The sequence below is a fragment of the Solanum lycopersicum genome, chromosome 1 (genome assembly GCF_036512215.1).
Source record: "Solanum lycopersicum chromosome 1, SLM_r2.1".
Lineage (NCBI taxonomy): Eukaryota > Viridiplantae > Streptophyta > Magnoliopsida > Solanales > Solanaceae > Solanum > Solanum lycopersicum.
Genome location: NC_090800.1, coordinates 79,198,161 through 79,216,769, shown reverse-complemented (window position 1 = coordinate 79,216,769; position 18,609 = coordinate 79,198,161). Strand labels below are relative to the sequence as shown.

Here is an 18,609-nt window from a genome sequence, read left to right as displayed (position 1 = left end):
TTAGTGTGAATCGATCAATTCTATTTATTTTATCATAATTTTTTTTAATAAGTGAATAAATTTAAATTGACAATTATTGATATGCCATAACTGGAAAATAAAAGAAGAAAGATCCAAAACTTCAAACCCATATCTTACAAAAACTCCAAAAAGGTCCTAATCTTCTGGTTAGATTGACCATATGTATTAAGTAATTCATAATTATTTAATAGATTAATATAATAATATATAATTTATAACTTAAAAAATCTATATAATTAATATTTTATATGGATATAACTCTAACCAGTTACCGAATGGTTCCATTACACTCTTATGAGGAAAAAGACAGAATCCTATATATATAGTGACATAGTTGTCAAAACTGAGAAAAGGGTACTTATCAATTTCCCTCAACTCTCTCTTGAAGAAGAGAGAGAGACATGAGAGGAAGCATCCAAATAATAATAATTTTAAAAAAAAAAAGAGTGTCTTTGGTCGAAGAAAGAATTGTTAACCAAATCCAAAGGGAGTTGAAGAAACCCCAAGATTTAGAATACTCTATTGACTTTGAAGAAAATCAAAAGCCAGTTTGAACTTGTATAATTTACATGGTGAACCTTAATTCCTTCTCTTCTTACACCAACTTGAAAAGCTCTTACTTTTTCTTCTCATAAGAAGGGTCTAAAGGGTTGAACAAAATCAGGACCCCATCTTCTCTCTCTTTTTTTTTTATTTGAATCATAAACCAACCAAGAAAACCCCATTTCCTATCTGGGTAATTATTTTATCCTTGTTTTATATCAATTTTTCATTTTGGGTACTTAGATTTTTGGTTAAAAATCTGTTCTTGATGTAGTTCTTGCTAATGTTTGTGGTTTTCTGCAGGAGTTTAGTGGCTGTTCATTGACTGTGGGAGTTTAAAAAATTGAATCTTGGAAATTCTGTGAAGAGGGGGAAAATGAAGTGTTTTTTTTACTTCAAGGAGAGGAATAGAAATAGGGAAAGAAAATCAGCACCAGTGATACTTCAAGATCAGAGTAAATCAGATATTTCAGGTGGTGCAGAAAGGGTAACTAAGTCTTCATGTTCAACTTCTTCTGCGCGTAGCTTCTCTGATGTGTATGAAGGGAAAGGTCAGAATTTGAGGGTATTCACATTCCCTGAGCTTAAACAAGCAACTAATAATTTTAATAGGTTACTTAAGATTGGTGAAGGAGGTTTTGGATGTGTATACAAAGGTAATATTAAGCCTGCTGATGGAAAAGGTGAATCAATTATTGTTGCCATTAAAAAACTCAATAGAGATGGTTATCAGGTAAGTTTTTTTTTTTTTTTGAGTATGGTCCATTATGTGTAACTGATCTTGGAATTTGAGTTTAGTTTGACTGGTAACTGAAATGTGAATACACACACATGTGATTTGAGTGTGGCCTTATCTGTTAAATTGTTGTTATCTGTGGAGCAGCTTTGTCTGGTAATGGAGCATTACTCATATCATCATTCATTGTTGTTTTTTCTGTTTTTTGTTGCTATGTTAGTGAAGGAGTATGATACTTACATTACAAATCTTTGGCTTCTTTTTTTGGGTAGGTGTGTGTAATCTTTCATCTTTAGTAAAAAGATCAAAGTATTGATGCCCTTGAAATTCACTTGTGTCTACATCATCGTAGGATTATTCAGGAGAATGTACGCGGTATATGTGTGTATCTTGCTTGTGGAAGAATGGAATATAGTCAACTTTGTTCCATTTACATTTCTGTTTGCTCCTTGCTTTTTGCTATACATATACTATTTCCAACTCACTTTTTGCTATCTTAGGTTCCGGTTGATCATGTAATTGCTGCCCAAATGTGGATCATTTCTATATGACTAGCAGTTCTGTAGAAACTTGATTTGATTGTCTGAGAAGCTCCCCGTTTAAGTTAAAATTTGTTAAACAGAAAATAAATGTCCGTAAAGTATAATGAGCACCATGAAAACGTTGGCAATTTTTGTACTTTCTTTTCGTTGGTTGGAAGTTCTGGTTTTCAGCATTACTTGGCAGCAAGTTATGGTTGACGTGTCTCGCTTCTCCAGATTTTGCAAACTTAAATCTGTAGTCTTTTGTTTTCGAAGCTAAATAAACTTAAGTTGTTTATCTAGTTGTAAGCTGTAGTATTGTTTTGATCCTCTAATTTTTTATGTAGGGTCATAAACAATGGGTAGCAGAAGTGCAATTTCTGGGGGTGGTAGATCACCCAAATCTCGTCAAACTAATTGGATATTGTGCTGTTGATGGGGAAAGAGGTATTCAGAGGCTACTCGTGTATGAATTCATGTCAAATAGAAGTCTAGAAGATCATCTTTTCAATACAGCATTTCCAGTTCTTTCTTGGCAAAGAAGACTGCAAATGGCGCTTGGAGCAGCTCAGGGTCTGGCTTATTTGCATGAAGAATTGGAAGTTCAGGTATTTTGTCCAAATTTATCATTAATATAATTACAAGTGTGTGAACTCTTAGTTGGATTTCTATTTTCTTCAATGTATAACCCAAGTGTGAAGTATTGCTTGAGCTGAAGGTATATAATCATTGATATGGCTTCACCTTTGTGGCCTAAAAATGTTTAAGCTGAGTTTTTCGATGTGTTTTTTATTTATTTTCCTGATTTTTTTGACAGCGGAGTGTCTCTGTTTCAACTTTAAATTCTATCTATAAATTATCGCAATGTTTTTATTCAAGACCATTTCAAATTAAAACGTCATCTGCATTGACATCTTTACTGTATATTTGTTCTTTTGACCTTTTGTCAAACATGCAGAAAACTTGTATATGCCGATTCACCACTGAAGTGGTACAATACTGCTATTCTTAATGTGCTAAATGTTAAGTGTTCTTTCTTCTGTCAACTGTATAGGTGATATATCGTGATTTCAAGTCATCAAATGTGCTATTAGATGATGACTTCAAGCCAAAGCTTTCAGACTTTGGGCTCGCGAGAGAGGGTCCAACTGGCATGCACACACATGTTTCCACAGCGGTATGTTACGTTGATCCTTGCTCAAATACATGGTTTACATTATTGAGAAAATGAAACACAAGTTATTTTTTATTTTTTAACTTTTTTGGAAACATCTCAATGGCAAATGATCTTAAAGACAAGCTTTTGTGACCAGGTTGTGGGGACATGGGGGTATGCAGCACCTGATTACATAGAAACAGGACATCTCACAGCTAAGAGTGATGTGTGGAGTTTTGGTGTTGTATTATATGAGATCCTAACCGGTCGACGGTCCCTAGAAAGGAACAGACCAAAATCAGAACATAAACTTCTGGATTGGATTAAACGTTACCCTGCTGATGGCAAGAAATTCGGTATGCTCATGGATCCAAGGCTGGAAAATCAGTATTCCATCAGTGCAGCTCGAAAGATGGCAAAGTTAGCTGACACCTGTTTGTTAAAATCTGCTAAAGATCGACCCAAGATGAGTCAGGTAGTAGAAACTCTGAAGCAGATCATTCAGATTTCTGGCGAAAATAGTTCCTCCACAGACACAAGTTTTCAAGGTGTTGACGATGTTCCTGTTGTAGAGGAAAAGCCAAAGCAGATGGGAGCCACAGAATCAGCGAAAAGACGAATGGCTCACTTGGCTAAACTTAGTGAACATGTTGGTGGAATAAGCAGAAGAAGATTCCTGATCATGCAGAAGGGTAAAACTACATAAAATAAGTTGAATTTTTTCCTGCATATCAGATATCAATCAAATATGTAGAGAATTCTGGTTTTACTGAATGTGAGTGAAATATAGTAAGTACTAATTAGCTTAGTGTGTAAATGAGGCATTGACATTTCGACTCATTAGTGGCTATAACTAGAGGCAACAATCTGTAGCATTGAGTTTTTCTATGCCTTTGGGGTGAGTAGATATGAGAATATTCTCATTATTGTGGTGGCTATGCTATGCTCAAATTTCCATGATAATATTCTTATTTTTTTCACTCAACGTCAACAGAGATTATACTACTGCTTTTTATTTAACCATGTCATGTGGTATATTTGACGAATATAGTTTCAATAGACCAAATATAGATCTACCAACTATACACGCTGTGTTGACTGCTTACAGAAATCAATGCATTGAACTTGTTGATTTTCTCCTTTTTATTGTTTGTGCTAGGAACTGCAAGTTTATTTCATGTACACTACAAAATAAAAAGAAAAAAGGTAAGGAAGAAGATTATGAAAAGAGGGAGGAGAGGATTAAAAACTAACTTCATACAAATAAGCAAGGACTGTTGTTGATCAATTATGCGACTCTTTTTCTTTTAATACATAAGGGTGTCGGGGCTGGGGAAGGGGAAAAGAGTAGTGGGGATCGAACCCACACCTATTGTGTGGAGACTTACTGATACTACTCGGGCTATATACTTTCCAGCTTCCTCCAAAGTCCAGAACAGCTTCTATTTTCGGCATAGCCATGATACTGCACAAGGAACAAGAACTTTGTCCAGCCATTCCAACAGTCTCCAGATCAAAGGACCATAATGGCACTGATCACCAGTAGTTTGGACAAAGCACTTCGCACATCCTGCAATGTGAAAAATTGATTGCAGAATTCATCAAGATAAAGCAGCAATAAAAGGATAAGAAAAGGGAGGAGGGGTGGGGTAGTCGGGAGCTTCATCATGAAGGAAGAGAGTCATGCCAAGCTACAAGGATTACATTAAAACGGCTTGCAAAGGTGAAAATGCTAGTTTCTATAGGGTTTATCGGTCTCTTCTGAAATAAATCCATAAAATAGATGCCAAGCTGCAAGTCCTTAGGGCACACTATATGAGCAGCAGCTGACGAGGAGTCTTGGAAGCATCGATATTGACCAGTCGTTTAATCATGTTATCGATAAAGAGCAATATCAAACAGGACTTGTTCGCATTTTAATGTAACTATATTCCATATGCATGCCGTTTGATGTTGCTAGACAACCCCTGGATATCATTGTTAACAAACATCAACTACTTTCTAACAAAAGCTTCAAGCTTTCTACTCATGCATTCACCTTTGAGGGAGAAACAGGATTAGGAAAAGTATCGTTCATCTTCTTGTATGTTCAATGGGAATAAAAGTAACATTGTTAACATGAGACTTCTTCAGCCATTAATGAAATTCGGACATATCGTAAATCTTGATTAAGAGACATGGATAAAGACAAACCTAAATCAATTTTTTTCAAAAAGCTCAAAAGTAAGAAGGATTGGTAGCATAATGCAAGGATGACGTTTAACTTCCTGACAGTAAATCCTTGAAGAGAGAAGGAAACACAATGTTGGACCTGAACTCATTTGCAGAGACACAGACTATGGAAGTTGCATACACAGTTATACTAGATGAAGATATGTTTAAAAAATAAACTTACCAGCTCCATCATTGTTGGGAGGTTTACAAACATCAACAACAACAAATTCCAGGCTAGTTGGGTCTGCATATGAATCCCAATCATTCATTTCGCGCTGTTTGGACCAGGTCTGCAAAAATTTCAATGGTAAGATCGACAGAAGTTGGCACAACCTTTCATGATTGACAGCAGCTACCAAACCTTTTTTGATTGATACCAGTTGGTAAAACCTTACAATAACAAATTCAAGATCCTCGGAAATCTACTGCTGTCGCTGTGTTTCCCATAACGCAGCTCTTGATATTTTATCATTCTTCATAATAGTTCCTTTTCAGAATAAAATCTTTAGGCACATCCAGAACAAGCAATAATTTACTTTCGATAACCTTCATTATCAACTCAAGAAAACTTCAGGGAAATTCTGTACATAGAGCAGCATCTAAGTCTCTTCTCCCGCAGGTGCACAGAGGAGTGATAGAGGAGTCATCACAGAATCTTTTTCAAGCAGTCCTCTGGGCACAATTTGGATCTCCAAACTGAAAGAAAATCAAGTATCAGGTTCAACATCTTATTTTAGGATAAATAGTCAATCAGATTCGACACAACCAAGTGGATAAATTATAAGCAAGAAATCAATCATGTTTGTCAATTGAAAATTGAGCGATACAGATGCCAGAATACCATCACTGGCTACTTGGGATTTTTGGTGAGAGTGGAAAGTTTCTTGCAAAAAGCAGGCTTTAGGAAGTGAAGAAAGGAGTAGACTTCAGGAGAAGCGCAGTATTGAGGGATTATCACAGTTTAGAAGACAATACTAGCAAAAAGTAGGCGTCAGAAATCATGGAAGTCAGAGTGCCAGATGTTGATTCCTGAAAGAATGTTTTCTAGATTAATGATTAAGCACAAATTCATAGCTGATTCTAACCCCTCTAACAAAACTCTTTTCATAAATCTAAAACTTTTAACAATAAACAAGCAATGGCCAATGCAAATCTTACCTTCAAAGTACCAAGATTATCAAAATTCTATATAAATATACGGTACATAACAAATGCTTGGTTGAACAGACATAAGGCAGTATGACTCAAATTTTCCATCAGCCAGAAAGATGCAACAATACTGCTTGGACGAAGGGAGGCAAGGCAGTCTGACTCAACTTTCTGTCTGCTAGAAAAATAGGTGCTTCAAAAAAGTGAAGACCATGTATGGTTGCTGAACAATACATTTTATTTTCTTTACAATAGCGCTATTCATGTCCGCTGCTATTTACCTACCCATTTCTAGTTGACCCCATAAGCCATCTCACAAAACCTGTCCAGATTCCTGCATCAATTATTTCCCGAGTTTATCTAGTTCAGAACAATTTCATGGGTTCAACAGGAGAAAGCATCTTCTCCTGTACTAAGAAGCTCAAATTCAAGAAATATCTATAAGGTTAATCAAACTGAAAACAGAAGAACAGAAGTCTGTAGGAAGTGCACATGAAAATCATATAAAAGGGGAAGTATACTATACTAAGTATAAGGTATATACCAGCATTCATAAATATTGCAACTTGCCATAGCAACTGCAGCTTCATGACGCAATTACCAACTTCAATGTTGGGAAGCATCTCCGGTTAAAAGAAATTCAAGCTTCTTCAGCATTTGAAAACTTTACTGAAGCTACATTGGTTGTTTCAGTTGGTTTTTCTGTTTTCATTTCCACAAGAATTTCCGGGCTGGTAGTCATTCAGTTTCTTGCTCTTTCATCAGATTGCTAAACAGTAGCCTTATTGACTAACTTGAAGGACCCACAAGGTCCATCTTCAACTAGTTCGAAAGAGCTGTCATTATTATCACTATAAGCCCTACTTCTACGTATGTGGTCGTAGGTAATGTACATGAGGAAGTCTAGAAAAAGACTCTTCTCTGTTGTTTCTGTACAATAATCTGTGTTTTCTTGTATACAATGAGAAGATTTGTCCAATATTTTATGTGTTATTTCGTCAAACTCAAATCCAATTTCGCTCAACTTCTGCCCCCAAACCAACGCACGCTGAGGTAGTCCCTGCTTCCATAGATGAGAAAGTAGTAAATTAGCTGTAACAGTATTTGGAATGAACGCCATCTTAAGCAACTTTGCAGCCAAAATCATTGCACGGTCCAATATGTCATTGCAAGCACTATTCATCATAATGTTGTATGTAACAGTATTTGGCACCACACCAGCAGATACAAGCTCATCCAGAATCATAACAGCTTGATTTATCCTCCTAGTACTACAGAAACTATGAATCCTTATATTGTAGGTTGTGATGTCAGGTTCCCATCCACTGGCATACATTCTTGTCATAAAGTTATCTGCATTAACCACATCGAATGCCTTACAGAATCCATTGATCAAGGTGTTATACGTAGCAATATCAGGCTGTAAACCACTTCGATGCATTTCCACGAAACAATCAGTAGCAAGTTTCATCCTTCCCTGTTTGCAGAAACCATTAATGATGGTATTAATTGTAAAGATATCTGGGAGAAGACCCCTTTCCCTCATGTCCCTTTCTAATTTCTGAGCCTCATTCATATTTCCGCTATAACAAAAACCAGTAATTAGCGAATTATAAACAAAATTATTTGGTACAAGTCCTTTCCTAATCATCTGAAGAAAGGCATCATAAGCGTCTCCAACAGAGCCAGCTTTGACAAGCCCATCTATTAATGCAGAAAAAGCAACAGCATCAGGTGCGATTCCCATCTTTTCCATCTCTTCCCACAATGTTCTAGCTCCCATTACATCCCCTTTCTTAAAATAACCATCCAGAAGCACAGTGCAAGCAGTTATGTTAATAGGGAAGGACATTGTAATCATCTTAGCCATTAAATCTCTTGCTTCTTGCAGCCTCCCCGTCATTGACAAGCTGAGGAGCAGAGAAGCACATGTCAAAGCTGAAGGAGACTGACCAAATTGAACCATAATATTATAGACTTCAAATGCCTTTTCTTCTAACCCTTCTTTGCTGTATGCAGCAATAATGGAATTAAAAGCTATTACACTAACAGGTATCCCCTTTTCTAGCAGATTATCCAACAATGTCACAGCCTCATTTAACCTTCCTACCCAACACAACCCTGCAATAGATACATCAGATGATAAATAATCTGAAGAAAGTCCCCCCACTGTTAGATCCCATAATAACCGGTCACCGTCCTCTTCCCTACCATACTTATAGTGACCTGCCACCAAAATGTTAAAAGTTATAGCATCTGGAGCTACACCCTTCCTTTTCATTTCTTCATATAGCATACTTGCTTGAAAAATATCCCGAGCTTTGACATAGCCATCCATCAGAGCGTTATACGTGACAGTGCTAGGAAAGACACCCACATCTTGCATTCCATCAAACAATTTTCTGGCTTCCACCACATTCCCTTCCTTACATAGAGCACTGATAACTGTAGTAAAGGTAGAGATACTAGGATGACATCCATGTTCGACCATCATATGCACCCATTCCAATGCATCTGAAGTCCATCCCCTGGTACAGTAAGCATTGATCAAAATATTATATGTAAAAACATCTGGCTCACATCCAAACTTCCGCATCAGATGAAACAAACTTTCTCCTGTCTGAAGCCTACCTTTTCTACAATATCCAAGAATCATTGCATTAAAGAGAGCGTCAGTAGGACGAGGCCCTTTTTGCAACATGTCCCGAAATAACTTCCAGACACTACCATAATCACCGATCCTAAGCAACAACTTAAATAGGATGCAGACAGCAGATGAACTCGGCCTCAACCCATTGTCTCTCATCTTACTCCAAATCTCTAATGCACCCGAAACCATTTCTGCGGTTAAAAAAGCCCGCATTAATGAATCAAGAACAGAAAATTCACTCTCATACTTATAATGCTCCCTCCACATGAACTCCACCACTTCATCACTCCTACATTTTCCAACCTTCCTAATGATCCAAGAAAGCATATCCTGTGCCAATAGCCTCAACTCCTCAGCAGCCAAAACATGCGCACTAATACAACATGACTTCAGAGTATTCTCAGAATAATCTTGAAGAACGTACTTAAAAAATGCAAATGCGACTTCTCTATCATCAAACAACTTCATAATTTTTACCAAAAATGATGGGCAAAAATCTCTTGAAAATGCTTCCAAAAGCCAACCGTTTTCATCTTTTATCATTCTTGACAACCCCACAATAATTTTACGCTTCTCATTTGAGGTAATGACAGTGTAAGTACAAGATTTTGCTAAATTTTTAAAAGGGGTAAATTGCTCAAGAAAATCATACCCTTTTACAAACACTAATGATTTTGAACTACAATATGAGCTATCAGTAGAAAACCTGGAAACTTTAGGGTTTATGGTTTTGTGGGGTGGAGTGAGGGAGTGTAAGACTAACAATTGTGAAGTGTACAATGATGTCCGAAACAGGGGGAAATGACCTACCTTAAAATTGATGCGCATAAGGCGCAAGGTAGCACACATCCGGGAATTCGCCAGAGAAGTCGTCGGCGAAGATTTTTCCGGCGAGCCGAACAAAGCTCTTGAAGTTTTTTCTGTGAACGGGCCAGCAAAATCTCGAGTGACTCATGTCCATGACTAAAATGTCAACATTGGGCTTTTTCAATTTTCAGATGGGCCAACCCAACAAAAAGTTGGGCTTTCCTGCCAACATTCAAAGCCCAACTTACTCCCCCCCTCTCTCGCTCTCGTGCGCGCCCTCTCCTCTCTACGTTTTTCTCTCCTGTTAATAACTAGAAATACATTCAAATTTGTTGCGTATCAATTGTATTCAATTAAATATAGGTGAGAATTTTATGATTTGTTTTAATTGTATATGAAAAACTTTATTTTATTTTTTTGTATCAATTGTATTCATATTCATACGAATACAATATGCATTCATCCTTTTTGTCAAATGTATTTGTATCCAATCAAACACAGGATGAATAAAGTTTTGTTCGTTAATCATACAAAATAAATGAAGAATACAATGCAAAATAAATATAAAACACAATTTTGTTGTATTTCGTATATAATTGATATAGAATACAATGCAAAAAAAAAAATACAAAATACAACTGATAAACTTACTATATTTATAATTATTTTAGTAATAAATATATCAATTTAATAATAATAAATAACTAAGGGAATAAAATAGTGGCAGTGGCCAGTGCTACTAGCAATTGGGCTGATCAAGATTTTGGACAGGCTCATTCATGGTGAAGATAAATAGTGGTTGCGTAGTGAAAGTCAATATTTAATTTATTTTATTTTGTTTATCGAGTTTAACTTGATGTAATATTTTAAAATATAAAGAAGATTTTCAAATCTTTTGGTTATATACTAAAAATATATTGAATGTACGAAAATATTTTTTTAATCTCGTTCCGTTGAATAATAGTCGTCGAACAATACTTGTTCAACTTAGAAATCAAGACATAATTTACATTTTGTGTCTATTTATCATGTTAAATATTATTTATCATTTGACACATTTCTCAAATCAGTAAATTTAATAAAGTCAAAGGATAATATAGTAATGTTACCCTTATTATTTATTATTTGATAAGGAGCGTCTCAAATTAACAATGAACAACTATTATTTGACAGACTGAATATAAAAAAAAAGAAGTAATAACAACGGTGATAGGTTTTATAGGATGGTGGTTGATTTGGGCGATGATAGCAATAGTAATGAATGCAATAGCAGTACTTGAATCTTTAAGAGAGCGTTTCAATAATTTTAAAAATCCCTACGAAATCTAATTAATTCAAATCTATTTAAAAACAATAATTGGTCCTTGTTTTTACAAATATACGCAGTGGGTTAACATCTAATAATTCAAATTTCGACCTTTTATAAATGCAAATAAATTGAGCCTTAATATGTCAACATGATGTGGCTGTTGTATTTATAGTTTATACATTTTGTCAACTATCTTCTGGTGTTTGCTTGACTTTACTTTTCTTCCCTTTGAAAATTAGAATTTTTATCATTTTAAGAATATTATTTTTAATATCTCATAAATAATAACCGGTAAAATACTCTACCTAGTTTATTAATAAAATATAAGACACATTACACATCTCAATATTAATTAGGTATAAGACATAGCACTTATTGGATACAAAAATACAATTGAGTACTTATATACATATTTCCATATTGGTCGGCAATTATTTCCTTATTATATTCAACAGCCAGCAGTTAGGTTTACATTAGTATAATATTTGACAGGTGATGCCCATAGATTCAGTTTGAGCTCGAGTCAAAATTTAAAATTTATTAGTAGTACAATAGCGATATAAATGTAAGTTATATAGTTAGATCGAATTTATTTGTTAATTTTTAACTTGATTTTAAAATTTAAATGTGAATTTCTTATTAGAATTGGTCAATTAATTCTTAACACTTCCCTGATACGCGTTGAAAAACAATTTGAAAGATTGAAGTGGTTTTTTGATGTTTTTATCTGCCACTTGAATAGTGATATTTGAAATTAATAATTGTATTTTAATTTATTTATTTTAATTTATGTATAATAAATTTTCGTAACTACTAAATATGAACAAAAATTATTGAGTTAGATCAAATTTATGGTAACTTTTACCTCAATCCTGATATTTATATATGAATTTTCCTCTAGAATTGGTCAATAGCTCAATACTTGTTGAGAAAACATCTTGATTCACACAAAGATTGAAGTTTTTGGTGTTGTTTCTATTTGCCACTTTAATAGTGATGTGTGATACTAATAATTGTGTTTTGATTTATTTGTTTCATATATATATATATATATATATATATATATATATATATATATATATATATATATATATATATATATATATATATATATATATATATCATTAGTTTTTAAGCAATACTAAATATGAACAAAAATTATTAAGCTAGTTTGAATTAGTTTATTTATTTTCTGCTCGATCTTGTATTTAAATCAAAATTTTCATCTAAAATTGATTAATTAACTCAACACTTCTTCTTATAGTTGTTGTCAAAAACAACTCGATTCACATATATATCGAAGATTTTTCTGTTGTCTGTATCTGCCACTCAAATAAAAACATGTGGTATTAATAAATGTGTTCTGATTTATTTGTGTGATATGTCTGTGAGATTTTACATATACTGAATATGAACAAAAATTATATTTATTTGCTAATTTTTAGCTCGATCTCAATATTAAATTATGAATTTTCCTTTTGCATTGGTCAATTAACTCGATATTTCTACTTATACTTGTCGAGAAAACAACACAATTCACACATATATATTGATTCAAAGTTTTTTCTATTGTCTCTATTTGCTACTTGTAATTTGGCTACCATTGTTCTTCAAGTTGTAGGACAAAATACACATTTAAAACATTATATTATAGCTACCTACTACTTTTCTACATATATTTGACGGTGCTTCTAATAAGAAACTAATTACATATTTGATCAAATTTTCAAATATAGCTTATTTTAAAAGTATCTTTTGTTTTTTTTTTCAAATAAATAAATTAATGTGTTTGAATAGTAATAATAATTGTCAGGCTAACCAATTTGGAAATTGTTTATCAATATTAAAATAATATTATATTCTTGATTGGTCAAGATTTCAAAAATATTATTTTTTCAAATTACTAAAAACTTTAATAAAATTTTTTAGAAAATGTATCATGTCAATACTAGCGATATGAAACGAATAAAGTATGTATGTTTGTATGTTTTCTTTGGGGTGTCACCTAAACCACATATATCGCAATTTAATTAATATTAGTAATACCTATATCGCAATTTAATTATATTGTTGAATTGTTTTATATAGGAATTAGGTAGCGTCACATTGAAGTTTATTCCCTCACTAAAAGAATTACTAATAAATACTAATGTAAGCAACATTTTCCAGAAGAAAATATTTTGAAGGACGCAAAAATTGACTGAAAATTTGGTCCAGAATTTATTTTTTTAAAAAAAATTGTGGTTCAGTGAACCTGGACAATATGTGATAGGAACAATACAGTGCTCATGTGAAAAAGCAAGTTAGGAATGTGAAAAATAAATTTTAATAGCTTATTTGATTGATTTATCTGGACGTTCATGAGAGTTCAATTTTTATCTATTGTTTTATAGGAATAACTCGATAGTGTTAAAAAAAATATGTATTTTAGGCCTTCAAATTTAAGGGGTGTTATTTTTAATAATATTAAGTTATAAGTTATTATTTTTAACATATATTGAATATTATTTGTAGAAAAAATAAACTTTTCATGAAAGAAGAAATTATTAAAAGAAATTTGACATATTTAGAATAATATATCTCATAAAAAATAATTTAAAATAAAAATAGTTATATTATCAATTAAAAATTAAAAGAAATCAATTATATAAATATTATTAACGATTCAAATCTGAAATCTCATTTAATTTTTACCTTAAACCACTAATATGCTTGAACCGCTCGTGCTATTTCCTCCTTCATTTTGCTTACATTGCCCCAAATTAAGAAAAAAAGGTTAGGAGGAGCAAATATTGAGATAAGCAAGTTAGGATTAATGGCAAATATTTTACCCATAATAATATTAATATATTATACTTTAGATCTCCATTTTTAAAAACTTAATAATGCAATGCAAAACTTTAGGTGGCTCTCCATTAATATTGTTGGACAGAGGAATTAACTATAAATTAATGTGATGATACAAGATATTGAAGTGTGATAAAATTAGGACAAACAACTAATTTATTTTGACTTGATACACCTATTTAAGAAAATAATAATGCGTACAATAAGTTTTATCATTTTAATTATATTAATTGATGAAGGTCCAAATATATTAAGTTTCCATTTGAATTAACTTATTTTAGGTGCTTTTAAGTCAAAATAGCTTTAAAGTAATTTTGAAATGTAGTTAAAAATTATTAAAAAACACTTATTTTAAAGTCAAAGTAAATAAAAATAAGTCAAAAGTCAATTCAAACAAGTCTTTACTCATTGCATTATTCAAAGACATTAAACACAACGTTAATAAATTTAGGCTATAAAAGAAAAAAGAGAATTGTCTTTTTTCAATTTGTAAAAAATAACAAGTAAAACGGGAGATTAAATTTAAAAATACTTCCTCGGTTCATTTTTATTTATCACATTTTAACTTAGCACATCCATTAAAAAATAATTATCGATATAAATATTTTACCAAACTATCCTTATTAAATGATGTTTTAGTATTATGTTTTGAAAAATTATTTGAAGAAAGTATATTTAATGTTTGAGAATAAACATAGAAAATTTTTATTGTATTTTCATAATATGTCAAAGTAACAAATAAAAAAGAGAATTTAATTTTTTTTTAAAAATATTTGTGTGCGTAGAAATAAAGTTCATTTTTACTTGGATGTTGTTTGTGTTGAGAATAATGGACAAATCTCATTTTCCACTATAAAAAGATTAGGAAAAAAATAATAATACTCCTCGAACCAATTTCACATGTGAATAAGCAGAGATGCAAATCAATGATCAACTTTTTATTTTTTATTTAAAAAAAAATCCCTTTGATGCTTTTTGTAGTCATAAATTTATTTATTTTTACTTTTTCCACTAATAATTCTGCTTTATTTTTTTGGTGGGTCAACCTAACCCATTACGCTAGCATTGTGAAAGTACTTAGATAGTACACATTCACATACTGAGTAAAATCTAATTTTATTAGAGTAACACATCATAGTGTAAAATAACTTTATATGTGCATACGCATTTAAGTCTAAACTAATAAATATTTAGTTCAAAGAGCTTTAGTGGTTTATACTTTATCCCAATTAAAATTTATTCAATATTTAATGGATGCTTTGATTAAAATTGATCATAAAATTAAGATTATAATAGAGATAAACTATCTCAGATAATAAATGAAACAAAATATTCAAATTTTTTAATTTTATTAATATAAAACAAAATCCTAATTTCAAATTAAACGATCCTTTAAAATTTGTCATAGATCAGCCTCTAAAATATGGGATCCCCTAAAATACCTCCCATCAAATTGTATGTGTGGCCAGAGTAACAATATCAATATTAATACTTATGACATAGAATTAAAATTTGTGAAAACTTCAAAGTAAATATCTGACATAATAATTAGAAATTTTACATCATCTCTATAGGAATTAGAGTTAGAAGTGTAGAAGGTTAGTTTTCAGTAATCAACCTTCCTGATCACTCAATTGTTTTATTTTCAACAAACGACCTAACTTTAAATAAAGTTCGCCCCTCTATAGTCCTCGCTTGTTCATTTTTAAATTGACATATATATTAAGATAACAATTATTAACGTAATAAATTTATTATTACTGTGAAGTGAAAAAAATTGTGAAAACTTCAAAGTAAATTCATATTTTGCTTGTTTAGATCAGCTGAAGATTATTAGAAGAAAGATGAAAGAGAAGATTACAAAAAGCTAGAGATCTCAAATTCCATATATGGACGCCCATTTTTACAGACACTCCAAACGTAAATTAAAAACCGCAAAAAAAGAGAAAAAAAATTCAACAAAATTGTTTGATGGATTCACATCTGTTGGTGATTCCGATCACATCTTTACATAAGATATCTGTACTTCTTATTTTAAACTTGATATCCTAAATCATAAGCCACTTTCTGTCCTTTTTTTTATTGTTATTATTTGGGGCTTATAGCTTCATTGATCATCATCAAGATTCATTGATTATATCATTATTAGTGAAGAAATCAAGCGACTGCAACCGTTCCATTTAGTACAGCTTTATTCGAATCAGTTTCTTTAGTTGTTTGAGTCTCTGTTTTTGTTCTTGAAGATCTCTTTGCTGCAGCAATTTTCCATTTTCTTTCAATTGCTTCATCCATTTCTATCTGTTCTTGTCTGCATTCTTGGCTACAAAATGGTGTATCCCCTCTGAAATCAAAACAAAAAATTCACTCCCATCAGATCGCTTTTTTCTCCACAAAAAAAAACAAAAAACAGGGGTCTAGATCTTTCTTTATTTATAATAATTACACCCCGTCGTTATAATTGTTGTTATAATATAATATAAATCATAACAGAGTTTGGATCCATGATTTAAACTTTTTCATATGACTGAACTGGAAAAAAAGAAGGTGAAATACAGTTACACAAACCTGTACATGAAGATGTCATGGTTGTGAGCTAAGGTTCTCTGGCAAAGAGAACAAGTATCAAGAAAATGGGGTTGGTAATTTTCTTCACACCCAGTGTAGTATAGTGCAGCATTCATTTTTCTTCCTTAATGTTAGAAGAGATTTAAAAAGTGGAAAATTGGGTTTGTTATGTAAGGAAGGAAACTGGATCTAATTGAGAAGAATGATTGATAAGAGCAGAGAAGAGTGGGAAAAGTAGATTCTGGGAGGAAGACAAAGGAAGCCCAAAGTCTATTATTTATATTGTTGCTCAAGAGAAAGAAGCTAGTAGATTAATAAAATTAATTGGGTCTATACATCATTTATCAAATAGTTAAAAGGACTGGTTTGTGTCAAATAAATTGAGACGATAAAATAAATGTTTGCCATATAAATTGTGACGGAGGATGTTGATGGAGTCTTAAGTAAAATATTAGTACTAATAATAGTATTTCTAGGACTTGAGGGAGCAAAAAGAAAAAAAAAGAGGAAAAACCAGTAGTTGTTTTTTTATAATCCAGTGGGTGGAATAAAGGAAGTATTATTACATAAGCCAATTTGGTTATGACAGCAAACAAAGCTACTTTTTCTCAATTTGTACCTTTTTTAGGACAAAAAATGCTTTATTAGCAATTTGTTCCCTTTTATTTGAGAGAATCATTGACAAGTGCATTAACTTTGATATTTTATTCAATTTGCGGTGTATGTTTTTCTCTTCTTTAGTATGAGATTTGCTTTTTGTTGCAAATCTACTAGTATCATTTTTCAACCTCCTTTATTTTGTTTATATCATGCTTTTTTTTCTTCCCTTAAGTACACAAAGTAACCGTACTACAAAGTATTTTTAATTTCAAGCATCTTATGATTTAAATCAAATCTTTATCAATAAAGTTAAAATTTACCAAAACTATAGGACCAAACTAGCAAAAAAAAAGAATCACATGTTAAAAAATAGAACTGTACTATTAAAAAAGAAAAAATAATGACTTTTTCCATGATTTCTCTAGAGAAGCTCCATTTTTTGCTGTGTCATTTTTTTTCCTCCCACATTGGAGCTGTGTCATCACTGGGCCCCATGGGTCCCGCGTTACAACACATCATGGGTCCCACTTTTCCTTCCATAATTAGAACAGAGCCAATTAAAAACATTGAAGTTGGTGGGACCCAATCAAAAGGGGACCATCTTAAGACATGCGGGCTCAATTTTCAAAGTCTTTGTCTACCCGCTGCCCGAATTCATCTGACCGTACTCGTCGGGCAGTTTATTTAATTTAATTTATTTAATTTTAAGGATTTGCAGTTACACGTCCAACCTAATCATGTCAGTAACTTCTGCACACGTGGCGTAAAAAAAGAAAAAAATAAGAAAATAAATGAAGCGTAAAAATTGAGTCGCATGCGATAGATTTGAGATTGAACTTGGTGGATGGCTATTCATTAAACCAATTTAGTTATTTCGAAGGAGTATTCCTATAAAATGTTAATAATATCATTAGATAAAAGAATAATTTTTTATATCGTATAAATTTTGGAAAATTCCTTTAACACGTGGCGTTTTGATTTGTTGAAGAGGGATTTGTTCCATGTTCTATGTCATAAGGAGGTGTCACAATATTAACGAGGTCAATGGAATCAACGCTTGTGATCTCAATTATTGTTTCACATAATTATTATTTTTTAAATTTTATTTTAGCTTTCTCTGTCAATTACACGTAGGATTTGTTTGGCCATTGGAGCAAATTCTTATTATTATTTTTTTGGTGTGTGGTTGGGAAAAAACTTATGTATTAAGGTTTAGTATATTAATGAGTAGTAGTATTTAATTATTATTTTTTTATATAAAATTCATCACACTTAATATTCTATGCAATTACTGTTTCACTATTAAAACATAAATAAAATAGATACTCCCTCTCTCAGAATTTATGACTGGTGCTTAGTTGAGCATGAAATTTAAAAAGGAACTTTTAAAATTAGTGAGTAGTTTATAGAAAAAGATATAAACGTTTGATAGGTAGAAACCATCAGATTAAGAAAAATAAAAAAGTTAAAGTTAAATTGTGTAAGTGAGTA

At 32.1% G+C, this 18,609-nt stretch overlaps 2 protein-coding genes and 1 non-coding gene across 7 annotated transcripts; 1 reads left to right on the top strand and 2 right to left on the bottom strand.

Annotated features, from left to right (window-relative positions):
• The first annotated feature begins 362 nt into the window (after positions 1 to 362).
• Positions 363 to 3,962, top strand: LOC101248422 (probable serine/threonine-protein kinase PBL19). Of its 2 annotated transcripts, none has more exons than XM_010326761.4 (5): positions 363 to 593; positions 868 to 1,297; positions 2,169 to 2,429; positions 2,876 to 2,998; positions 3,135 to 3,962. In XM_010326761.4, exons 2-5 carry the CDS (start codon positions 941 to 943, stop codon positions 3,681 to 3,683), a joined length of 1,290 nt encoding a protein of 429 aa, XP_010325063.1. In that variant the 5' UTR covers positions 363 to 593; positions 868 to 940; the 3' UTR covers positions 3,684 to 3,962. The 2 variants fall into 2 exon arrangements, with proteins under 2 accessions (XP_010325063.1, XP_004229716.1); XM_004229668.5 differs by having other exon boundaries at positions 363 to 757.
• On the bottom strand, positions 365 to 9,953 carry LOC101245807 (pentatricopeptide repeat-containing protein At1g63330-like). Of its 4 annotated transcripts, none has more exons than XM_010326770.4 (5): positions 6,885 to 9,953; positions 5,553 to 5,887; positions 5,373 to 5,481; positions 4,366 to 4,547; positions 365 to 4,161 (listed from the first exon to the last, which is right to left on the bottom strand). In XM_010326770.4, the coding sequence occupies exon 1, from the start codon at positions 9,837 to 9,839 to the stop codon at positions 7,110 to 7,112; it is 2,730 nt and encodes a 909-aa protein (XP_010325072.1). In that variant the 5' UTR covers positions 9,840 to 9,953; the 3' UTR covers positions 365 to 4,161; positions 4,366 to 4,547; positions 5,373 to 5,481; positions 5,553 to 5,887; positions 6,885 to 7,109. The 4 variants fall into 4 exon arrangements, with proteins under 4 accessions (XP_010325072.1, XP_010325076.1, XP_010325070.1 ...); XM_010326774.4 differs by lacking the exon at positions 365 to 4,161 and adding an exon at positions 6,626 to 6,674 and having other exon boundaries at positions 4,215 to 4,547; XM_010326768.4 differs by lacking the exon at positions 365 to 4,161 and having other exon boundaries at positions 4,215 to 4,547.
• A 5,857-nt stretch (positions 9,954 to 15,810) lies between these two features.
• LOC101248137 (uncharacterized) lies at positions 15,811 to 17,318 on the bottom strand. The gene is made up of 2 exons (XR_011210762.1): positions 16,519 to 17,318; positions 15,811 to 16,294 (listed from the first exon to the last, which is right to left on the bottom strand). It is a non-coding gene; the product is annotated as an uncharacterized protein (transcript).
• Between the last annotated feature and the right edge of the window lie 1,291 nt (positions 17,319 to 18,609).

What these genes read in the sequence shown, in the direction of transcription:
- LOC101248422 (XM_010326761.4), top strand. Translation starts at nt 941, where the DNA reads ATGAAGTGTTTTTTTTACTTCAAGGAGAGGAATAGAAATAGGGAAAGA. An exon ending in ATGAAGAATTGGAAGTTCAG is followed by an intron (nt 2,430 to 2,875) that starts GTATTTTGTCCA and finishes TCAACTGTATAG; the next exon opens with GTGATATATCGTGATTTCAA. An exon ending in ACACACATGTTTCCACAGCG is followed by an intron (nt 2,999 to 3,134) that starts GTATGTTACGTT and finishes TTTTGTGACCAG; the next exon opens with GTTGTGGGGACATGGGGGTA.
- LOC101245807 (XM_010326770.4), bottom strand. Translation starts at nt 9,839, where the DNA reads ATGTGTGCTACCTTGCGCCTTATGCGCATCAATTTTAAGGTAGGTCAT.